We start from the raw sequence: 22,071 nt of genomic DNA, 5'->3' as shown, positions 1-22,071 counted from the left end.
GATTCCCGTTTAGGAAATACATATGTGCATCAGACCCATGAATCTCCACCTTATTATTCAATACATTTGGTTCTCGCGAAATAGGTTTGGGTACTGAGTACTCCGGACAAGGAAATTGTATGCTTACGAAAATGGAAGATGGCCTTCTCTCATTCCTTCCCATATTTTAGGCTTGGTTACAATCCTCGAGGAACAATGCTCTTTTATAGTCTTGATATTTGCTCCACGGGTCTTGAAAATACATGATATTATGGATAATGCAGGTCTTTCAAATTTCATGTCGTATCGAGAATACTCAGGTGCCGATGATTACTCTGTAGATAAAACCTGGGAACTAAAAATCGTCGCGTGTTAGTAAAAATGTAAGATCCGAGACAAATATATATATAAAGTGTCGGGTCAGGGCATTGCAGAGGGAATACACAATATCTGTCTCCAAAAGGGCATTATCCGAGCTGGTCTGACTACAGTCCGCACCAAAACTTGACATATATATCTCATATCTTCTATATCATTTGATACGGAGCATACAAACGTTTCACCTTAGGCGCAGCCACACTTTCCCTATGCCGGTAATTACAGATTTCCCCATCGAATCCCAAATAGGGATATAATTTACGGACTGTTTCATGTTGCGCCGTTTAGACCAATCCACATGTCCAACGTGGGTCACCAACACGGGTCTAGGGGTTTAGACCAGGAACGCGTTCGTTTCGGCGTCTCAGATATCGACGGGAAGTGAGCACCTTTATCTTCTGACTCTCTCGTTTCTTCGCTAATTCTGGAATTCCCAGATACAGCCCCAGGGTGGTCTCATTTTAATTTGGGAATGAACATCCAATGATATGAAGGGATATATAGGCTCAAGTGTGCTAAGGGTAGCTCCCCAGCCTGCTTAATATAAGATTGTATCCAGAAGATCAAGGGATTGGCCAACTCATTAAACTCAGGCCCCTCTCCAAGCACTAAGGGGGGGATTGGCGCCTCATTATTGAAGGCCTCCATTTTTTTGGGGCCTTTTCTGACTTGAAGTACTTGATCCCCGTGGGCTGCTCCTTAATCTGTTCCCTTCCTTTCCCTGCCTCACTCTTTTGCCCTATCTCAGGGTCTGTCGTTCATTACCTTTTGTCGCTCATTTATTGTTCTTTCTATTGATTCTCTCAAAATTCAAGTGAGTCCTTCTTCTCGGGGGTTTTTCCTTTTGAAAATAGAGTTGAGGCTGATATAATGGCGCATCTTCAGGGATATTCAGCCATCTTTGTTTATTGACGTCAGGAGAACGCGTTAGATCGGTAAGTCGCATACCAATTTCTCAATATCCCTATGGGGGAAGTGCACAACCCTCCAAGCAAGGGGGTTCATTCCTCTACCCTTGGATCGGAAAGGAGCATCGATATAAGATTGTTTAGACGATCGATGGGACTCTGTGGAGTCTTTTCAATGCACCTGTAATGTCTTGACCGAACATCCAACTAATACATTTCTCAGTATCTACACTCTCTCGTACTCCTATTCTTCACGCCTAACCGGTTGATTCGGTACTCCTGGCGAGTCTCTCGTTTACAATTCCCTGAGATCATTCATTCTTTTTATCCGAGCCCGTCGACACGGCCCAACCGCCAAAATGCAGGACATTCGACTGACAGCCATTGCGATGGCCTGTCTTGCGCTATTCCCAAGCTATACAACTGCTTTCTGGCGTCTTCCTTGCCGTGGAAGATCTGGTCTCGCCCGGATCGACCCTATTGTCGAGCCGGGTAAGGCCTCATCTCACGCTCACGCAGTCCATGGAGCCGGAGGTAAGCGCGCATTGTCATAGTTCAGAAATTGGCATATGAGTGTGCTGACTTGTGTTTAGGCTTTGGCATGGGTTCCAGTCAGAGCGAGCTGCTCGAGTCTGATTGCACCTCGTGCGCAGTGACTGAAGACAAGTCTGCGTACTGGGCTCCCGCTTTGTACTTTATGCACACCAACGGCAGTGCCCAGGTGGTTGATGAAGTTGGAGGCATGCTTGCGTAAGTCTGATCTGGCTCTCGCGGGTGGGACTCGACTAACATCTCCCGACTAGCTACTACCTTCTGTATGGAAAGGATATCAAGGCTTTCCCAGATGACTTCCGTATGCTGGCAGGCGACCCCTTCCTGCGCAATTTCACCTGGCCAGTTCCCGACCCCCCCCAAGTCCGAGTGGACTGGTGATCAGGCCTCCCAGGCCGCTTTGCGCCAGAAGGCTATTGGCTTCAACTGCCTGAACTATGAGAAGACCCCAGAGGACTCCCTCCATCGCCACCACATGCCCGACAAGGAGTACCTTGACGAGCACTGCACCGATGGAATCCGATTCGAGCTGATGTTCCCATCTTGCTGGAACGGTAAGGACTCCGACTCCCATGATCACAAGTCCCATGTCGCATACCCGTCCCTCGTCATGGATGGTACCTGCCCCGAGGGCTTCGAAACTCGCCTGGTATCGCTCTTCTACGAGACTATTTGGGACACATACGCCTTCAAGGGCGTCGATGGATACTTCGCGCTTGCTAACGGTGATCCCACCGGATACGGCTACCATGGTGATTTCATGCACGGTTGGGAGGACGGTGTGCTGCAGGAGGCCATTGAAACCTGCACCAGCGAGTCCGGCGTTATCGAGGAGTGCGATGTTTTCACCATTCAGACGGAAGATGAACAGCGCCAGTGTCAGTTCTCCATTCCATCTGAGCTCAAGCAAGAAAATTGCCACATGCACGATGACGGATTGCCCGGCGGCATGTCTATCCAGTGGGGCCCAGAGCGTGCCGTCATGAAGGGCCACGCTACAACCACCGCCAATGTGATCTCGCTTCCCACCATTTCCATTGGTGATATTTCGATCGATCCCAACACTTGGTTTGACCACCATGCGACCAGCACTGCCGAAGCTACTACTTCGTTCACTTCCACTTCGACTCCCACGCCAACCCCGACCGCCGTCACATCTACTGTGGTCGATCCCATCACAGAAGAGATTATCTATCTCCAACGTGATGTCGTTGTCCTCTGTGATGAAAACGGCGACACTTTCTCAACTAGCACTGGCCCTCTCCGCACTGTCTCCTCTACCATTACCACCATCAAGGAAACCTCTACGGCCGTTTCCTACGTGAAGAAGGACACTGTTCCAGAACCGGTGCAGGCTGCTGGCCACGCCCGCAGACATCTTCACCACCGCCACGGTCACGGACACAACTTGGTTTAAAAACCTCGAATGTGAATGCTTGGAACCCAGTGCGCAAAGTACGGCGCGCGTCGCTCTCCTTTCTGTCACCTTGGCCGAAAGGATATACCCCATGCTTCTACCTCAAGTTGAACATTGAACTTGCTGGATTGTACCTCTGGGAGCTTTGATTCATGTAAATTTAATTTGTTCCGATTGTTGGACATCCTCCACTAGGGTGTGCATTGACCATATTGTCGTTCTCGAGATAAAATTTTAAATAGTCCTGGCCGGTACACAATTGAACTGCATTGGCTGTTAAAAATCGATGTAAAACATAAAACCTTGCAAGCTCCTTTAGTAGTCTAGATCTCATTGTTTTGCTTATCTTCAGTTTTCGTCATATAATATCATAGATGGGACAGCAGCAATGTACAACGTACGTCTCAAACTCCACCTCGCATATGTAATTGTTTTCCAATGTTTTATCTCAACTCAACCTCTCAGTAGGTGTCTCGGCAACTCCATGCAAGGGAAAAACTAGGCTACCTTAGGACAGTACGCAACGGCCATGCTGTACGTATTCCGTACAACAATCCGTGGGACAGATGGGACGTAAGGTGGCCTGACAACAGCGACAAGGCCATCAATTCCAAGACAAGAACACCAAAAATCGCAGGGTATGTGACAATGTATGAGCATGTTTGGGTTTATCTCTACCATTGAGGACTATCCAGATCCTTCAACTATAGACAAAGTCAAGTCAGCGTCGCAATGGACATTCATTGCTCTGTATCAGTGCACCTCCCCGAGCCACCTGTCCGTGTAGCACACTTAGATGGCACAACATGGAAAGTTATTATCTGCTCTAGCGCTGTCAGTTCAAGACCCTGTTATACGTGGTCAATCAAGTGATATCGATAACTACTCACACCATTGCTGAGAACGGGTTTGCCATGGACTTCCCGAATAAGAATATCTTGCTTGGTTGACGAGGGGTAAGCTTCTATTTTTATAGATCTATGCTGACCTAGGCTGATACAACTGGAAATTATATGCCCAGCCTAGTCGTCGCTATCTATGAAAAGGGTTGCACGCACTCCTTGCGCGAGGTAGCATGAGCTGAACTTCGCTGTCTCTGATGCTCCAGCGAATCTATCAGCCACTGCTACTTAACCATCGTAACTCTGGTTCTCTAATCAGCCAAGCTGGGCGAGTCCTAATTCTCGAGAAGAGCCCAAATTGGGCCGTTCCCAATGTTGGATATTTGCCAATATATAAGACAGGATCCAGCTCTGGGTCCCGGGAAAGTTATTTCCAGCCCACCGCACCAGCACATCGCCCTATCACAATTTCGATGTCAAGTTCGTTCATGCGTACCTAATAAAATTTGACACTGTCACAATGGGACTCCTCCACCGAGTGTATCTTTTTATTGCGCTCTTCCTCTCGGCCACAATGGCTATCCCTCAACAAACCGCCTCGATCACCACGGCTGCAGCGCCGGTGGTAATCACCCAAGGCCCCGAGCTGAGGTGCTCTCACGGTCAAACTGTTGTCTATACGACGGACTGTACGCTGGGAACCCCAGTTTCATACTGCTTCAGCCAGGAACCTCCCATCGAGTGCGCACAGGGATTCTTCCCGTCTGTTTGGCATCCGGATCATTGCATGGAGCAATCGAGCTGTTTTCCGCTCAGTGAGCCCTGGATTACTACCGAGTGCTCGAATGGAGCTATTCCATATTCGACGTCCACCATCTATCAGGGTACCTTGGTAGGAGGAGAATCGACTGTAATCAGAGGTAAGTTTGGCGTTTCCTTTTCGACACCATCGTCCCTATTTTCTATCCCATGAGACAAGGGTCAAGCCCTGAGGCTAATTTGGATCATTGTAGCTGTCTCCTGCTCCTGTGCTGCATACCAATGGTACAGCATGACCCTACTACCAGGCTCGTCGAACTATGACACCTTCTGTATGCCATATAGCTCCTGTCCACGGGATATGACAACCTCCGTGTCGATCAATGAGTACTGCGCCACCCAGTCGGCGGGCGTGTGCTCGGATATCCCTTTGGAGACTGAGTTTTGTCAATGTGCTCATGCGGGGCAGACTCCAGTCTATCCTGACTGGCCTGGCGCTAATCCCACTGGGTGTGAGTTTTGAAGTAATGGGATGTACTTTTGGTTTTGAGGTGTTGTCGCTGAAAAGGGAAATGGCGAAGGAATCAAGTAATGTGTAGTAATCAGGGCTGGAGAAAGGTGGATATCAACACAATTTATTGAAGTGATTCATATTGCGCCATTTGATTCCACCCGTTTCGAAGTAAAACAGCCCCCGTTTCTCCACGGAAGGTCCAGCCGTCGATGGCGACGCCGTTAAGTCCGGGCTTGTTCTAACCCCGCATCGGCCCGTCTTTATAAAGTCGGTCTTGTCGACTCTTGTCGACTGTTTCTTTTCTCACTTTCAATCTTGAATTTATCTTGCAAAATGGCTGACTCTCTTCCTGAAATGCAATACCGGTTCCTCGGTAGAACCGGTCTGAAAGTCTCGGTAATCTCGCTGGGTAGCTGGCTCACATATGGGGGACACGTCGGGAATGGTAGGATCATCTCTACATAGAATCGGGCGGAGCTAACAAATCACAGAAACCGCCCTTGAGTGCATGAAGGTTGCCTACGATGCCGGCGTCAACTTCTTTGATACCGCCGAGAAATACTCAGACGGACAGTCAGAGATCGTGCTCGGAGAGGCCATCAAGAAATTCGGCTGGAAGCAAAACGATCTCGTCATCTCCACCAAGGTAAGAAACCCAATTTTCCCTCTAGTCTGATTGTCCCCACTAACCCATCTTTCAGATTTACTGGGGCAGTGCCAACAGCGCAAACCCAGCCAGACCACTCAACAATAACGGGCTCTCCCGCAAGCACATTATCGAGGGCATGAACTTCTCTCTGCAGCGGCTAGCGCTGCCATACGTAGATGTTGTTTACGCACATCGCCCAGACCGCGATACCCCCATGGAAGAGATCGTCCGTGGTTTCAACTACCTCATTGACAACGGCAAGGCTTTCTACTGGGGCACCTCGGAGTGGTCGGCCAGTGAGATTTCAGACGCCTGGCGCATTGCCGACAAACTCGGCCTTGTCGGTCCTGTTGTCGAGCAGCCGCAGTATAACCTCCTCGCGCGTGAGCGTGTAGAGAAGGAGTACCGCTGGCTATATGAGTCACATGGTCTCGGTCTGACGGTATTCTCGCCATTGAAGGGAGGTGTCTTGACGGGCAAGTATAACCATGCTGCTGCTCCTCCCCCTGGGTCACGGCTGGCAGAGTCGAAGGATGTTTATATTCAAGGTCTACGGAAGACCGTTGGGGATGAGACCTGGCAGCGTCAGCTGGATCAGGTTGCGGCGTTGACGCCTATCGCTGAGGAACTTGGTGTTTCGACGGCGCAGTTGGCGCTTGCGTGGATTTTGAAAAATCCCAATATCTCGTCAATGATTACGGGTGCATCCAAGCCGCAGCAGGTCATTGATAATATTCAGGCTCTGGCGGTGGCGGAGAAGTTGACGGATGAGATTATTGAGAAGATTGAGATTGCTGTTGGGAATAAACCTGATGTTGAGTCTCGGCGGTTTTAGTTATTTTCTGTGGAGATAGAGTGTCTGGGAGGCCCGGCTTGTACAGTTAAACAATTCTTTAACCCAAACAGATAGATATTTAACATAGAAAAGAGACATGCCACCGAATTCAACCTGGAAATATTGTTGATTTTCAAGTAGCTAAAGAGATTGTTTGAATTAAATCCGTCTTTGTGCCCATGTGTGTCATTGACCGGGGCATAGACATTGTTTCGTTGTTATATTCAACGAGAGAAATGGATTTGGATCTCCTTGATGAAGAATCCATCGACAGTTGGTTTCGTTTGGAATTGTTCAAGTCTAATTCATGCCTGATGAAGTAGACCGAGACATGAGAGCTCCCTGTCTCAACTTCTTCCTCCATTTACCATCCAACAGTGACCGAGTAGCTGCCATCAGAGTGGCTGTGGGACTCAAATTGAGACTCACCAACGCAGTCACCGTACTCGTAAGGAGCACTCAGGGCTCCAGAGTAGCCCTTGGAGATAGGTTCGCCGAAAATAACAGAGTGCTTGGGCACATCAGAGCACACGTGCTCCTTCTTGTCGTCGTTCCAGCCGTACAACTCCACAAAGCCCATTTGAGAGCTCTGAATACCCTTTGATCCAGCAGGAAGAGTGTAAGAGCCAATCTGAGTGCTGTTTCCCTTGACAACATCAACGAGAGTACCGACCCACTTGGTTCCCTCGGTGTTCTTGATGTGGAGCTGATATTGGTGCTCGAAGGGGCTGACGATTTCAACGGCACAGCTCACGCCGGCACCACCGTCGGCACCGTCGCTGCAGTTAGGGTCGTCAGAGGTGGTGCCCTCATTGAAGCTGGAGAAGACTCCATGGATGACGGGAAGGCCATGGTCGTTTGAACGGGGCTGCAGACCGGTGTAGCCGACATCCTTTTGGTTGACGAAGCCGAATTGCTGGGCAAAGTAGAAACCGCCCTCGTGAGGAGAACCGGAGATGTCCATGGGGAAGTAGATCTCACTCAAACCCTCATCGGGAACATTCTCGACGGACCAGCCGATGCCGACCATGCCACCGCCCTGGGCTACGGCGGATTGAAGGAATGGGAGAGTGAAGAGAAGAGATTGAGAGAACTTCATGTTGATGGCTTGAGGGGATTGCGTTTGTGGAATAACATCGTCAATGGGTTGTTTGACGCACTTTATATAGACTTACGGCATCTACGGAGTGGAGTAGCTTGCACTTTAAGAATTGATCAAGACGAAACACTGAAGCGTTTATTGTAAATGATGATCTGCAAACTTCTTGTCTGCCGGTGCCGCCCGTTCCTGGGGTACTATAAAATGAACGTCTCTGGACGTATCTATCATACGGTGGAGTACAATTTAATATATTAGGCGCTTCTTATTTATCCCCCTTTTCCAGCCTATATTGAGCCCATAACATATCTAGCCACGCCAGGAGTTCACACCCGCATTTCAGATATCAGCCTTCGAGTTCCAAGATGAGTTCCAAGATCTATATCCTTGGAATCGTAAGAGACATTTTTATAAATACAGACACGTCCATACGCTGTAGGGGCTCCAAACCTTTGCAGAATCCACTTAAGAAGTGGGTCTTAATACATAAAAATCCTTGAAGCTTTCCAAGGTTCTTTGAGATCTGATCTACCGCATAAACCTCACCTGTTCAACGTATTACCTCCCGTCCGAACTATATGATGAAGGTACTGCCAACTAAAAGAAAAAGTCAGATCTACATCCCGAGAGTAATTCATATACTCCTTGAATGTGCGGATCGATATATCGAAGCAGAATGGAGTAGATTCGTACCCCTACAATTTATTCCATGTAACAAACAGCATACATATTCCCACACAGTTCCCAAAGAGGAATGTCCCTGACTATCAGTTTCAGTTCGCGCTATAATGAAATTCCGACCCATCTTGTTCCTTCCAAAGTCGGCATGCGATTCGTAGATCCCCACAGTTATGCAATCAAAATGCCAAGCGTTTTTAGATGATCTCTAGCTCGATCTGGTGTGGTTTAGATTAATCCGTTAGATTAAAACATCAAGTTCGACTTTCGACTGATGGAACACTTTTGTGATACCCCCATAGTGACGTGTGCCCGCATGGACCTGTAATTGTTCTGAAGAATACTGATTTTGTCTTTAGTTGGTGTTGTATCGCATATGTTGATGCCTTTGATGACCGATGCAATGAAGGGGCTCTGCGATGTAAGATTTCGTTTCAAGTCACACTGTTTGGTGGAAAATTCAAGTGAAAGGTCAGGGCGCTGCAATGTCACCATTGAATGCTACACTCCATCGCGGTGTGAATGGTCAGGAGCATGCCATGTTACTCTGGTTATTGAGAGCTTGGCCTTGGTCGAAATTGGCTGATACAGTTGCAACACAGTTCAGTAGTCTATTAGCTGCCAGAGCCTCACATCTTACCCTTTGTAATAAGATATAGTAAACATTGCGCAAGCCTCCACCTTTCTTCACCGGCTTGCGATGTTTTTTTTTTTTGCAATGAGTACGACTTCCTCACTCAGTCCTCGATTTCAACTATCGTCATTGACATAATCATGAAACACATCTGCATAAAACATCCGCCCTACATCACGATGACTCCGAATCTTTGTGCGCAATTGCGACTCGCCCCAAGTATCATACTTGCCGCCCAAAAAGGCCGAGTCAATATTCGCACCCTCCGACGCCTCAAGGGCCATCGTTTGCGTCGCAAAATGTTCCCTGAGAGTCTCAAGCGCCTCCCCTTTGGTCAAACTACCCCGAACACCCTGAAAAAAGGGCACACTATATCTCTCCGACGGACCTGACAAAACACGGTGCGTCGTCGCCTTACACACACCATGAGTAACCACCTCGAACGCCTGCCCGATATTCACAACGAATGTATCTTCAATCACTGGAATGTCGATCCATTCACCTGTCTTGTTAAGAGCCTGTAAGCCCTTTACGGTTGGTGGTGATGCTTGAAGAAGAAATGTCCACCATCCAGATGAATCTTTGTGAGGACCCACACCTTGAATGTTGGGGTCTGAACTAGGATCCGAGGCAGGGTAATGGACTAGCTTGAGACGGTGCTGTTCCGAGAGGAATGAAAATAAAGTCTCGGGGTCCAAAGAGAGTGCTTCGGCTACCAGGCGCAAGAACCGCTCACCGAGACTTGTTAGTTCACGGATATATTTCTCAATGACGCTTCGAAGAGAGGGATCGTGTGACGGCCACTGTTGATTATAATTAGCATAGCTTCTTAGCCAGCTGACCGGTGAGATGGTTGGGATAGGGTTTGATGTACCTGGTTCGGCCCCTTCAACCTTTCATACAGAGGAAGACCCGCGCGCCATAAGTCTGGGAGCTCGGTTGCAAACTCAAACTGCTCACGTTTATCTGCGACTCCGGCTGTTGTTTCTGAGCCTACTTGGCTGTATCCCAGAAATTGGGGTGAGTTGTGTAAAGCCACCTCTTCTTTTTCAGTTGCAGTTGGATCGAGGGCGAAGAGTGTGGGGAGGGCATGTTTGAGGTCCGAGATTGTGTCTTGGGGGACATCGTGATTTGTGATATACAGGAATCCAACACAGGTGAGGGCATGGTGGAGCTCTTGGAGAAGCTTGGGGCGGGTCAAAGGCGATTTGGCAAGGGATAGGTCGATGACGGGGATGCATTTGAAGTTGGACGTCATTTTTGGACCAGGCCAGTAGTATTCAGTGGTAGTGGCTTTAATGGAGGTGATTGTTGGCAAATGAAGCCACCGCGCATGAACAATTTACTCTACCCCACGTTTCTGCGGGGTAAATGGAGAGATATTCATTTGACAAGTGTCGGCTCTTATATTTGTCCTATTTAAACACATTTTCCACCATCCACCACCATCTCAGTGCCGTTGATGAAACGAGCCTCGTCACTGGCTAGGTACAGGCACATATTGGCGATATCATCCACGTCGGTGAGGCGGCCCAGTGGGACATTTCCGATGAACTTTTCTCGGTTCTCCGGGGTATCCTCCATACCGGTGAACATGGAGAACAGTCCAGTACCAGACAGAAGAGGAGCGACAGAGTTGAATCGGATATTGTGGGGACCGTACTCCGCAGCGAGACCTTTGGTGGCCTGTATTGATTAATCGTTAGCAATCCATTATACATGGTCTAGATATTCCGAGTGTCAAGACTCACATTACTGACTGCCCCCTTAGTGGCATTATACCAGACTAATCCAGGGCGTGGTCGACTGGCGCCCGTGGAGGAGATGTTGATCACTGAACCACCCTGGCCCTGCTCGATGAAACGCGGCATCAGAGCCTTTGTGGCAAGATAAATACTCTTCACGTTGACCTTGAACACACGTTCCCACTCTTCCTCTGTAACCTCTGCCGTTGGCTAAAAGAAAGTCAGTGATGTCTCTTCATACAACCCTGAAATAAATGAATCCTACCTTGTTGCGATAAGTAGTGCCTGCATTATTCACCAAGATATCCACTCGCCCGAACTTGGAGAATGCTAAGTCCAAGATCATATTCCAGTCCGCTTCTTGTGTAACATCTTGACGCTGGAAGATGAGGTTGGAAGGATTCTGCGCGGCGACTTTCTCGCCGCCCTCGACGTTGATATCGGTCACGATTACTTTAGCACCCTCTTCTCCGAATCGCCGAGCAATAGCTGCACCAAATCCAGCACCTCCTCCTGAGAGAAAGAGGGGTATCAGTATCTATCACGAAGGTCTGGAGTAACAGCCTTACCGGTGACGATGGCAACCTTGCCTTGGAGTCTTGAACCCTGAGACATGGAGTTTAAAGAGAATTATTGAGTGATGGAATAGAAAAACAAAGAGCAAGTCCTTTTAAAGATGTGTCCGAGGGGTATAAAGCTCGGAGTGAAACCCGGTTCCCCGCATGTATAGAGATATCGTAATACTGAATATTCCCACTCCACATACGGGCATTTCCCGGATGATCAACTAACCCCTTACAGTAGGCAATCAACAGCGAGAAATTCCTCGCAAATTTACCTTTGTACTTATGATGCTTTTCCTTCTCTTTGGATTTGTAGCTTTTGCTATTGCAGGTTCCATCGCCAATGCCAGTACAAATACCTGCTATGGCTCCAATGTGATCTCAACACCTTCAGCGGACCACCGCCCTGTGCCATGGGGTACCCCGAGTGTCCATTTTTCGTCAAATGGCACACCAACTACCTGCTGTGACTCCCTCGACGAGATCCGTACCGCGCTCGATGATATCGACAATGAACTACTCAGTCTCCTAAATCGGCGGTTTGTACTCCGTGTTCCATACCCTCTCTGATTTGGCCCAAATGATCCACAAGAAAAAGCGGGCCCCAACAACAATCCCATGACCTCTAGTTATGACATTGGCATTGACGTTTTGACTCCTATAGGGCCGCTTATGTCCGCGAGGCCACTCGGTTCAAGTCCACACGGGCTTCTGTGAATGTTCCCTCGCGCAATGAGGCCGTCCTCAAGCAGGCAGAGCAGCAGGCGGTGGATATTGGGGTGCCAGTGACGATTGCCCGGGCGGCCATGGGGGCCATTTTGAACTCCAGCGTGCCTTTTGAAGAGTGCATTGTAAGTGAGCTTGCCACATCTATCAGATCTGAAGCTGATTCCTCCAAGTTTGATGCCTATGTTGAATAATAAGAGCAATGGTTCACGAACACAAATGGCCCCCACCACCAGGTTGGGAGTCAGTTCCCAAGAAGGAAGCTGGTTGTGATAATTTGTTGGTTTATATTAGGGCTAGAATCAATCCTTCGAGTCGATTCCATAAATTAAGCCTCCTGCCGCTTTCTATCTACCATCTACTTACCTGCAAATCCGAGAAAGGGAAGAGAATATCTTAAAAGAAGACACCTGAACAGAATATCTGGGACTGTAAAAATATGAACACTCAAGATGAATCACAAGGTCGCATACATGGATAAGCATTCTTGCTGTTCAAATAAAAACACAACACTGACATTCCTCCGATAGCAAACTTGAAGAAAGATTCTCTGTACTATGTATGATCAGCCCCAACGCGTGAACCGTTGACGCTAAGGTCGAGCTAAGAGCTTCTAAGCGTCAAAAACTTATGCAGGATGCAAAAATGTTTAGTTTGACTCATATGTTGAGGAAAGATTTAAAATAAGAAGTGACCACACAAGACCATGGATAAGCCATTGGCCAAGAGCAGCTGCGTTTTGCCGTTAGCGCCCCTCCAAATCCATAGTATTGTTGGATTTCTTTGATCACTTCCACCATGATCGGATGACGATGAGCCTTCCAGGTGTCCATGTCTGAAAACCACATGTATTTTATCTCCGAGTCTGGCGCCCGATGGAGATACGCACGGAGGGTGCACCGTTGTCGGACGCTTCCGATACGCAACCCACCGAACCCCGAAAACGAGTCCGTCGATGGCATCATCGAGGATTTACCGGGTGCTCCACCTGTCGCAGCCGCCATGTTCGCTGCGACGAGGCTTCTCCCGCCTGTAACAATTGCGTCCGCCTTGGGCGCGAATGCGATGGCGCTCAAGGGCGGATGACCTTCAAGGTCTACGGACCTTCTCAGACACCGACCGACTCACTGCCGACGAATAGACGGATCAATAATTCAACTTGCAGCCCTGAGTCAAGCGACACTTCTACAGTCCCTCCAGCAGGGGAGACGGAAGATGCTGACAGCAAGCAACTCTGCAAGGTTATGATCGCCCCGACCACGCGGGCGCAAGCAACAACCACGTTCCGCTTCCAGGATCCTGTGACGTCGATCAGTATCGCGAAATCGATCCAGAACGTTGAAGAGCGTTATCTCACACATTTTGTCGATCAGGTATCACCCTTGCTCATCATCTACAACGCCGTCCACAATGCCAATCCGTACCGTACACATTTTCCGGATCTGTCCCGGTCATCTCCAACAATGGCCAACGCAATGCAGGCATTGGGCGCATTACATCTCGCAAACACCTCGGTGGGATCGCAGCGCAATAGGCATTTCCAGCAGGCAATGGCCAAATATGGTGTGGTGGTGAAAGGCTTTCGCGCCCGATACTCAGATCCCAGCGAGCAGCTTGGCTTAACAGATTTCGCGACGTGCCTATTACTTTCCTTATTCGAGGTTTGTTTTCTTGTCTGGCAGACCTGAAACTCATGATCAATCAACTAACATGCTTGCAGATGATGGATTCTCAACACAATAACTGGGTAGTACATCTCAAAGGAGCTCGTGAAATATACAACCTCCTCTTCTATCCGAAACCCGGAGACCCGGCCCGTGAAGTACAACGCGTCGCTGATACAAATCACCCGCTCCGTCCATTCCTCGTCTCCCTACTCTCCTATCTCGATGTGGCGGGTGCATGCGCAACACCCGGTGGGACCGTTGTCGAAGGTGATTACTGGAAGACCATGGGTGGAGAATGGGAATACAATCTTGGGACGCCAAGCCTATTGTCGACCATCCCCGACAACCCACGTCTGAGCGAGCTGCGGCAGGCATGGTCAAGCCTGATGGAAGTGCAAGCATCTATCAGTACGTTTGCATCGGACAAGAAAACGTGGATGACAAACGACCAGTCAGACGCGCGGTATAAAGAAATCTTCAACCAAATCGTTGCATGGCGGACCATGGCCCCACCCTGTCTACAGCTGCTCGGCGATCTGGATGATGAGATCCTTGCTCAGTATCCGTATCCTGACGTTCTCGAGTATGTGGGGTGCATTGAAGCATACGAGAAGGCAACATTCGTTCATCTACTACAGGTTGCTGGAGCTGGGCGTGTCGGCTGGATCACCGATTGGACATATATGGGCATACTGGTCAGTCGGATTCTTCTGCTGATTTTCAAACTGTCCAAAGATGTCGGCCAATTGGCTGTTCTGTGGCCGCTTTTCATTGCCGGGCAGGAGAGTCGGAGTGAGTGTGAGCAAAAATACGTTCGCCAAACAATGCAAGAGTTGCAGCGGTTTGGTTTTAGAGTATGTTGCACAGGAACTCCATCATGCGGATCTGAATGCTAATCTCTCGCAATTTAGAACGTCGATAAAGCACTTGAAAATCTAGAAGGGATCTGGTTCAAGAGACGCTCCTTTCCCGGAGGTTGGATCCAGACCTTGGAGGAAGTTCAAACCAATATTCTTCTTCCCTGATGGGATGACTAGAGTCGATATCTTCAAACTTGAAGGTTCCGAGGACGCCGAGAGGAATCATATCTATGACCAATATGATTGTTATATGAAATAGAAAAAGTCTATACCTAGGTAGTATGGAATTGCTGATTTAGTCTTAGTCCCCGAGCTCCAGGTACGGCCCCTAATCGCCACGGCGCCAGCAGACTTTTGGCCCAGGGCCGATGACGCTGCCACGTGCTGGAAATAAACCCCATCCGAATCCGGACTGCTCGGTGTAACCGAAGCACGTTGGGTTAGATCCGATATAATCGAAGATCATCACCGTACATCTGTAGGCAATACTTGTGATAATGTGGACGGATCATGTATAGGAAGAGTCATGCGGACCAGACAGCTCCGACTATCTTTTCTTGTTTCAATTCGGGCCCCGAGGCTTTGAATTGAATTTTTAATTTATTTTCTACCCTGGAGTAAAGTCTTTAAAAACGAAACCCTTGAAAAAGGAAGATAGAACGACAAATGATTGCTCATAGCTCGTAACTACAGCAAGTCCGATCCAATCCACTTGCACCCAGGTGGGGTCTAATCACAGTGGATCATTTGGGAACGTTTTGACTGCGGGACTAACCTTAGAAAGTCGACTCCTAAAACCTTGTGGAAAAAAATCTGACCGACAATATATCCCAGGGAAAATAGGACATCTAGCTCCCTTCTTCTCTATATGCCAGACCCAGATATGGCCTCCAACGACCCTGGTCCCGCTGACCTCCTCACCAATGAAGGTGGCAATCGAGCTGAGCGCAAGGACCAGGATGATGCCGCTTTGCTGGTAAGTGATGCAATTCAGGTGCGTTCGTGAAAAAAAAAATACTAACACGGATGTTGTAGCGAACAATGGGCTATAAGCCGGTATGTCGAACTGTAGAGATGATGATCTGAGATCACCAACTGACTCAATAGGTTCTGCATCGAACATACAATCTGTTCGAGAATTTTGCGACCACATTCGGTACGGTTCGCGCTGTCCATCACGTTATATTCACATACTGACTTTTTGCTAGCTGCGCTGTACTTTGTTGGTGGTGTTCGCGTGACCTTTAGTACTGGTATTGCCGCCGGTGGAAATCTAGCCTATTGGACTAGTTACCTAGTAACCATGGTGTTCACCTTCATCACTGCTGCGGTCATTGCGGAAGTCTGTTCGGCTTCTCCATCCGCCGGGTCGATCTATCTATGGGCTGCCGAAGCTGGTGGGCCTAGATTTGGCCGGCTCCTTGGCTTTATCGTCGCTTGGTGGAGCACAACGGCTTGGACGACCTTCTGTGCAAGTCCGTTCCATGACATCTACCTCTAAGGCGTGTATGATGTTAATTTTTCTATAGGCAACACCCAGGCTGCGACGAACTATATGCTTTCGGTGTGTCTCTTTTTTTCTTGGTTCTCCGGGGATTTGGTCTAATATATCTCTTCTAGGAAATCACTGTATACAACCTCGACTTCCCCTCAGACACAAGCAGTGTCAAATTTCGCTCAGTCCAGTGGATCTGCACCGAGGTCTTGCTGGCTCTGGCCGCTCTGTTGAACTTTTTGCCTCGTATGTACCAAAGTGTAACTTTGATTCGCCATGTCTGACATCGTTTTAGCTCGATACTTCAGATATGTCTTCTGGTGGTCCTCCGCAGTCGTGATGCTTGACTTTGTCTTGAACCTTATCTGGTTGCCTATTGGTACCGCTCACACCTGGGGATTCCGTACCACCCACGAAGCCTTCATGACTACGTACAATGGCACCGGAGCCCCGGCTGGCTGGAACTGGTGTCTTTCCTATCTTGCTACCGCTGGTATTTTGATTGGATTCGATGCCTCGGGACACGTTGCGGAAGAAACCAAGAATGCCTCTGTCACTGCTGCCCGTGGTATCTTCTGGAGTACCGTTGCCAGTGGATTCGGTGGTTTGGCCACCATCATTCTCTTTTTGTTCTGCGCGGTTCGTCTTTGGTTTCTGTCAATTCCCTATTTCGGCTTACTGACCTAGCTTTCTCTAGCCTGATGCCGAGACACTGATGGGCTTTGGCTCGCCCCAACCCTTTGTGCCCCTTTACGCCGTTGTTCTGGGCAAGCACGCCCATATCTTCATGAACATCGTCTGCGTTTTCGCTTTGTGGCTGGTGAGCTATCATCTGTGCGTGTGCATGAAGTATCCATCGCTAACTTAATTTTCCAGAACACCGCAATTGCCATCATCGCCGCCTCTCGTCTTGTCTTTGCCGTCGCTCGTGATGGTGTGCTCCCATTCTCGGGTTGGGTCTCTCGTGTCAATAATGGCCAGCCACGGAACGCAGTCATCGTTGTCTGGGCTGTCGCCGCCCTGGTTACTTGCACCCTTCTTCCATCCGCCACGGCGTTTACTTCTCTTGTCTCGGCAGCCGGTGTCCCCAGTGCTGCCGCTTATGGTCTGATCTGCCTGGGTCGACTGATATGCACCCCAAAGCGGTTCCCGAAGCCGCAGTGGAGTCTCGGTCGCTGGAGCAAGCCGTTCCAGTTCATTGGTGTCTTCTGGAATGGTTGGGTTGTGGCTGTCCTGTTCTCGCCTTACGTGTTCCCAGTGACTGGCGAGAACTTGAATTGTAAGTTGGTCTTTTTTTTATACGTCTTCGTATAACTAACTTCCTTCATAGATGCCCCCATTATCATGGCTGGAGTCACCATTTTGGCATTGATCTCCTACTTTTTGATGCCCGAGAGTGCCTGGCTTCCTCGTGATCGCATCACTCACTTCATTGATAGTAAGGGCGCCACTGAGACCGTGGAAGAAGTTGGCTTCACCGACCATGGTGAGTCGAGCACTCGATGATGTGGATGACTGAGAAAGTGTAACTAGCTGCCAGTTATCAATTCTGGGTATAGATTGCAGTAGATGGCTTTTGGACTTAGATCATATAATATTACAGCCAATTCTAGTTTGATTTTCCGTCCTATCTATGTTTATAAGGCCGCATAATCTGTTGTACCCCTAAGTTGTGTAATGTGGAGAATCCAGGGCTTATCTTCTCCAACCTCCCCCCGCGTTTATGATTACTGGGGAAGCTATAGGATATTGATTATAAACTAGAAGGACAATACCAACATATGAGCAGTACATACTGTCAATACCTGGAAGGGTTTCATCGCAAGGACAGCCGCTTCCCCTCTTTGCCTGGATGTTCTGCCGAGAATCGGTGCTTTGACTCAACTTCAACTTCCCCTCCTTTCGCTTCTTTCTTTCTGCCTTTATGCCGTGGCTCTTGAGTCTTTTAGAGCTTTTGTTTCTAAATCTCTAGCATTGCGTCTATCTGCCCTTTCAGTCTGGACTGGATGCGGTACCCCAGTACATCTACCCCTTCCTGGGCCCAATAGGCATTCCATGAGACAAAAAAGACCCGACACAACGTGCAGCTTGCAGGTTTATTCGCAATGAGCGCTCCAATATCCTTGCGGTCAGCTCTACGACCGTGTTTTGGGGCGTCCGTTGCTCGCGCGGGGAAATCGTTCCTGCCGGTGACGTCGGGTAATTTTCTCCAAATCGCGGTGTTGGAGGCCGAACTTGAGCCGATTGCTAACTGATTTCCTCTAATTAGTCTCACAAATTCGGCAAGCTACATCTTTCTCATCGCAAAATAAACCTCTCTCTGTTTGCCAGTCGCGATGGCCCTCGATTTCGAAACGAACCGCTACAACCTCGTCTGAGTCACCTCCCTCGGAGCCCGTATCTACCACCCCCTACTCAGCCTTGACTGTTGGGGTCCCTCTGGAAATCTTCCCTGGTGAACGTCGTGTGGCAATTACCCCACAGAATGTCGCCCTTCTGTTGAAAAAGGGAGTTTCCCGCGTCCTCATCGAACACGGTGCAGGCGAGCGTGCTCAGCTACTCGACAATGCCTACGAAAAGGCTGGCGCGACAATGGTCGACCGGGACGCAATCTGGTCTCAGAGTGATATCGTCTTGAAGGTCCGCAGCCCACAGGCAGAGGGGTCATTCAATGAAATCCAGGCTTTACGCAAAGGCTCAACAGTTATATCTTTTATCTATCCCCTCCAGAACAAGCCCCTCGTCGAGGCACTCGCGGCTCGTGGCGTGACCTCTTTCGCGATGGATCGCATTCCACGAATCTCTCGTGCGCAGACTTTTGATGCCCTTAGCTCCATGGCCAATATTGCAGGTTACAAGGCGGTCCTGGAAGCTTCCAACCACTTTGGCCGGTTCTTGACCGGTCAGGTTACTGCAGCTGGAAAGATTCCTCCGAGTAAAGTTCTTGTTATCGGTGCTGGCGTAGCGGGTTTGAGTGCAATTGCCTCTGCCCGCCGCATGGGTGCTATTGTTCGTGGTTTTGATACCCGTCCTGCTGTGCGCGAGCAAGTCCAGTCTTTGGGCGCCGAGTTCGTCGAAGTTGATTTCCAGGAGGATGGTTCTGGTCAGGGTGGTTATGCCAAAGAAATGTCCAAGGAATTCATCGAAGCTGAAATGAAACTGTTTATGGAGCAAGCTAAAGAGGTCGATATCATTATCACCACAGCTCTGATCCCAGGCAGACCTGCACCAAAGCTCATTACTAAGGAAATGATTGCGGCAATGAAGCCTGGTTCTGTTGTTGTTGATCTTGCCGCCGAGGCAGGTGGAAATTGCGAAGCTACAGTTCCCGGGGAATTAAGCACCTACAAGGATGTGACTATCATCGGCTACACGGATCTTCCCTCGCGCCTCCCTACCCAGTCTTCAACGCTTTACTCGAACAACATCACCAAGTACCTTCTCTCCATGGCTCCCCAGGATAAATCTTTTGGGATTGACTTTAAAGATGAAGTTGTGCGCGGTTCCATCGTGACTCTAAATGGTGAAATAGTTCCCCCTGCTGCTCCACCCGCTCCACCTCCAGCCCCAAAGCCAGAGGCCCAAGCTATCGCGGCAAAGGAAGAAGTTGCATTGACACCGTGGCAAAAGACAACACGCGATGTGACAGCGGTCACTGGTGCAATGGGCACGACGCTGGCCCTAGGAAAGGCAGCTGGTCCAATCTTCATGGGCAACATGATGACCTTCGGACTTGCTGGTCTGGTCGGCTATCGTGCTGTGTGGGGTGTAGCACCCGCGCTCCACTCGCCACTCATGAGTGTCACCAACGCCATTTCGGGCATGGTGGGCATTGGTGGACTGTTCATCATGGGTGGAGGCTATGTGCCGGCTACTATCCCAGAATACTTCGGTGCTGCCTCCGTACTTTTGGCTTTCGTGAACATCTCCGGTGGCTTTGTGGTCACAAAGCGCATGCTCGATATGTTCAAGCGTCCAACTGACCCTCCCGAGTACCCATGGCTGTACGCTGTCCCCGCCTTGGTGTTTGGTGGTGGCTTCATCGCGGCTGCCAGCACTGGCATGTCCGGTCTGGTCCAAGCTGGATATCTCGTCAGCACAATGCTGTGCATGGGCTCAATCTCTAGTCTGGCATCGCAGGTGACTGCCCGACGCGGTAACATTTTCGGTATTCTGGGAGTAGTCTCCGGTATTCTGGCCTCACTGGCTGCGGTGGGCTTCTCTCCTGAGACCCTGACGCAGTTCACGGCTGTTGCTGGAGCAGGTGCCTTGATCGGAGGCTTGATCGGCCGTCGCATTACACCAACAGGTCTTCCCCAAACAGTCGCTGCTCTCCACTCGGTGGTAGGATTGGCTGCTGTTCTGACCAGTGCCGGAAGTGTGATGGCTGATATTGGTGACATCACAACCCTACACCTGACGACAGCGTACTTGGGTGTTTTGATCGGTGGTATCACCTTCACAGGTTCGATCGTCGCCTTCTTGAAATTGGCAGGGCGCATGTCTTCCAAGCCGACGATTCTTCCCGGCCGACACCTTATCAATTCGACACTATTGGGCAGTAACATTGCCACCATGGGAGCGTTCATTACAATGGCGCCAGGAAGTCCTGCAATCGCAGCTACCTGTCTGGGAGCAAGCACCATCCTCAGTTTCCTGAAGGGATACACCACGACAGCAGCCATTGGCGGTGCTGACATGCCCGTCGTCATCACAGTGTTGAATGCTTATTCCGGATTCGCCCTCGTGGCGGAAGGCCTGATGCTCGACAACCCACTTCTCACCAGTGTCGGATCTCTGATCGGTGTCAGCGGCTCCATTCTCTCGTACATCATGTGCGTCAACATGAACCGGTCGCTGACAAATGTCCTATTCGGTGGAATTGGGACTCAGGCTGCGCAATCCCAGAAAAAGATTGAGGGCGAGGTCACGCAAACCAGCATCGATGACACCGTGGATGCTTTATCCAGCGCTGAGAATGTCATCATTGTGGTTGGCTATGGCATGGCTGTTGCCAAGGCCCAGTATGCTCTTTCAGAGATTGTTCGCTTGCTGCGTGCCCGTGGTGTCAACGTTCGCTTCGCTATTCACCCTGTTGCTGGTCGGATGCCCGGTCAATGCAACGTGCTGCTTGCGGAAGCATCCGTGCCATATGATAGTAAGTTGTTGATAATCTTAGACTGAAACTCCATTCGCTAACAATCAATGCAGTTGTCTTGGAGATGGAGGAGATCAACGATGACTTCTCTGATACAGATGTCACCCTCGTTATTGGCGCCAATGACACCGTTAACCCCATTGCCATGGAGCCAGACTCGGCCATCTCCGGTATGCCTGTCCTCCATGCATGGAAGAGTAAGGAGGTTATAGTGATGAAGCGGGGGATGTCCAGCGGATATGGTATGATTGTTTCTCCGTCATTACCGATGAATCGGATTCATCTAACATGTTCCCCAGCGGATGTTCCAAACCCCATGTTCTTTATGCCCGGAACTCGGATGCTCTTTGGCGATGCTAAGACATCTTGCGATGGTATGTGTGGCTTGCATGGATATCTAAAAAACGGAAAATGGTGCTAATTCATTTCCAACAGCGATTAAAGCTGCCCTAGAGGCACGGAAGTAGGCTTCGGTTGGCTACATAGCTCTTTGACGACTGCATGTTACGTTTGAATTGCTCCTTGTCTACTGCGAATTATCATGCTAAGTAGGGTGTTTATTGCTTTCTAACAAGCTCAAGCTGGGTGAACTGCTCTTTTATCGATTTGCTCT

The 22,071-nt window shown here is 49.4% G+C and overlaps 11 protein-coding genes across 11 annotated transcripts; 8 read left to right on the top strand and 3 right to left on the bottom strand.

Moving 5' to 3' along the window:
* Positions 1-1,227: 1,227 nt before the first annotated feature.
* On the top strand, positions 1,228-3,234 carry N7500_007106 (DUF1996 domain-containing protein; the record flags this gene model as incomplete). The annotated part of the gene is given in 6 exon segments (XM_056678250.1): positions 1,228-1,260; positions 1,276-1,292; positions 1,576-1,799; positions 1,859-2,015; positions 2,069-2,162; positions 2,182-3,234. The coding sequence occupies 6 exon segments, from the start codon at positions 1,228-1,230 to the stop codon at positions 3,232-3,234; spliced, it is 1,578 nt and encodes a 525-aa protein (XP_056533250.1).
* A 1,362-nt stretch (positions 3,235-4,596) lies between these two features.
* On the top strand, positions 4,597-5,358 carry N7500_007105 (uncharacterized protein; the record flags this gene model as incomplete). Its single annotated transcript, XM_056678249.1, has 2 exons — positions 4,597-4,996; positions 5,090-5,358. The coding sequence occupies 2 exons, from the start codon at positions 4,597-4,599 to the stop codon at positions 5,356-5,358; spliced, it is 669 nt and encodes a 222-aa protein (XP_056533249.1).
* A 324-nt stretch (positions 5,359-5,682) lies between these two features.
* On the top strand, positions 5,683-6,833 carry N7500_007104 (uncharacterized protein; the record flags this gene model as incomplete). Its single annotated transcript, XM_056678248.1, has 3 exons — positions 5,683-5,794; positions 5,841-5,995; positions 6,051-6,833. 3 exons carry the CDS (start codon positions 5,683-5,685, stop codon positions 6,831-6,833), a joined length of 1,050 nt encoding a protein of 349 aa, XP_056533248.1.
* Positions 6,834-7,197: 364 nt separating this feature from the next.
* N7500_007103 (uncharacterized protein) lies at positions 7,198-7,932 on the bottom strand (the record flags this gene model as incomplete). Its single annotated transcript, XM_056678247.1, has 1 exon — positions 7,198-7,932. One exon carries the CDS (start codon positions 7,930-7,932, stop codon positions 7,198-7,200), a length of 735 nt encoding a protein of 244 aa, XP_056533247.1.
* A 1,428-nt stretch (positions 7,933-9,360) lies between these two features.
* N7500_007102 (isopenicillin N synthase family dioxygenase) lies at positions 9,361-10,502 on the bottom strand (the record flags this gene model as incomplete). Its single annotated transcript, XM_056678246.1, has 2 exons — positions 9,361-10,047; positions 10,119-10,502. The coding sequence occupies 2 exons, from the start codon at positions 10,500-10,502 to the stop codon at positions 9,361-9,363; spliced, it is 1,071 nt and encodes a 356-aa protein (XP_056533246.1).
* A 161-nt stretch (positions 10,503-10,663) lies between these two features.
* On the bottom strand, positions 10,664-11,604 carry N7500_007101 (uncharacterized protein; the record flags this gene model as incomplete). The annotated part of the gene is made up of 4 exons (XM_056678245.1): positions 10,664-10,930; positions 10,996-11,199; positions 11,255-11,502; positions 11,559-11,604. The coding sequence occupies 4 exons, from the start codon at positions 11,602-11,604 to the stop codon at positions 10,664-10,666; spliced, it is 765 nt and encodes a 254-aa protein (XP_056533245.1).
* Positions 11,605-11,837: 233 nt separating this feature from the next.
* On the top strand, positions 11,838-12,472 carry N7500_007100 (chorismate mutase; the record flags this gene model as incomplete). Its single annotated transcript, XM_056678244.1, has 3 exons — positions 11,838-12,091; positions 12,217-12,403; positions 12,452-12,472. 3 exons carry the CDS (start codon positions 11,838-11,840, stop codon positions 12,470-12,472), a joined length of 462 nt encoding a protein of 153 aa, XP_056533244.1.
* Positions 12,473-13,153: 681 nt separating this feature from the next.
* N7500_007099 (Zn(II)2Cys6 transcription factor) lies at positions 13,154-14,970 on the top strand (the record flags this gene model as incomplete). Its single annotated transcript, XM_056678243.1, has 3 exons — positions 13,154-13,939; positions 13,999-14,799; positions 14,857-14,970. 3 exons carry the CDS (start codon positions 13,154-13,156, stop codon positions 14,968-14,970), a joined length of 1,701 nt encoding a protein of 566 aa, XP_056533243.1.
* A 703-nt stretch (positions 14,971-15,673) lies between these two features.
* On the top strand, positions 15,674-16,306 carry N7500_007098 (NADP transhydrogenase beta subunit; the record flags this gene model as incomplete). The annotated part of the gene is made up of 4 exons (XM_056678242.1): positions 15,674-15,781; positions 15,841-15,861; positions 15,913-15,961; positions 16,014-16,306. The coding sequence occupies 4 exons, from the start codon at positions 15,674-15,676 to the stop codon at positions 16,304-16,306; spliced, it is 471 nt and encodes a 156-aa protein (XP_056533242.1).
* Positions 16,307-16,576: 270 nt separating this feature from the next.
* Positions 16,577-17,806, top strand: N7500_007097 (uncharacterized protein; the record flags this gene model as incomplete). The annotated part of the gene is made up of 4 exons (XM_056678241.1): positions 16,577-16,939; positions 16,998-17,120; positions 17,177-17,579; positions 17,631-17,806. 4 exons carry the CDS (start codon positions 16,577-16,579, stop codon positions 17,804-17,806), a joined length of 1,065 nt encoding a protein of 354 aa, XP_056533241.1.
* Positions 17,807-18,405: 599 nt separating this feature from the next.
* On the top strand, positions 18,406-21,925 carry N7500_007096 (putative nicotinamide nucleotide transhydrogenase; the record flags this gene model as incomplete). The annotated part of the gene is made up of 5 exons (XM_056678240.1): positions 18,406-18,499; positions 18,570-21,458; positions 21,512-21,700; positions 21,758-21,832; positions 21,894-21,925. The coding sequence occupies 5 exons, from the start codon at positions 18,406-18,408 to the stop codon at positions 21,923-21,925; spliced, it is 3,279 nt and encodes a 1,092-aa protein (XP_056533240.1).
* Between the last annotated feature and the right edge of the window lie 146 nt (positions 21,926-22,071).

Source organism: Penicillium coprophilum (assembly GCF_028826855.1).
Source record: "Penicillium coprophilum strain IBT 35676 chromosome Unknown utg000004l_segment0_segment0, whole genome shotgun sequence".
NCBI classification, from domain to species: domain Eukaryota; kingdom Fungi; phylum Ascomycota; class Eurotiomycetes; order Eurotiales; family Aspergillaceae; genus Penicillium; species Penicillium coprophilum.
The sequence above is the reverse complement of the archived record's forward strand: the minus strand, read 5'-3'. Positions and strand labels throughout refer to the sequence as shown.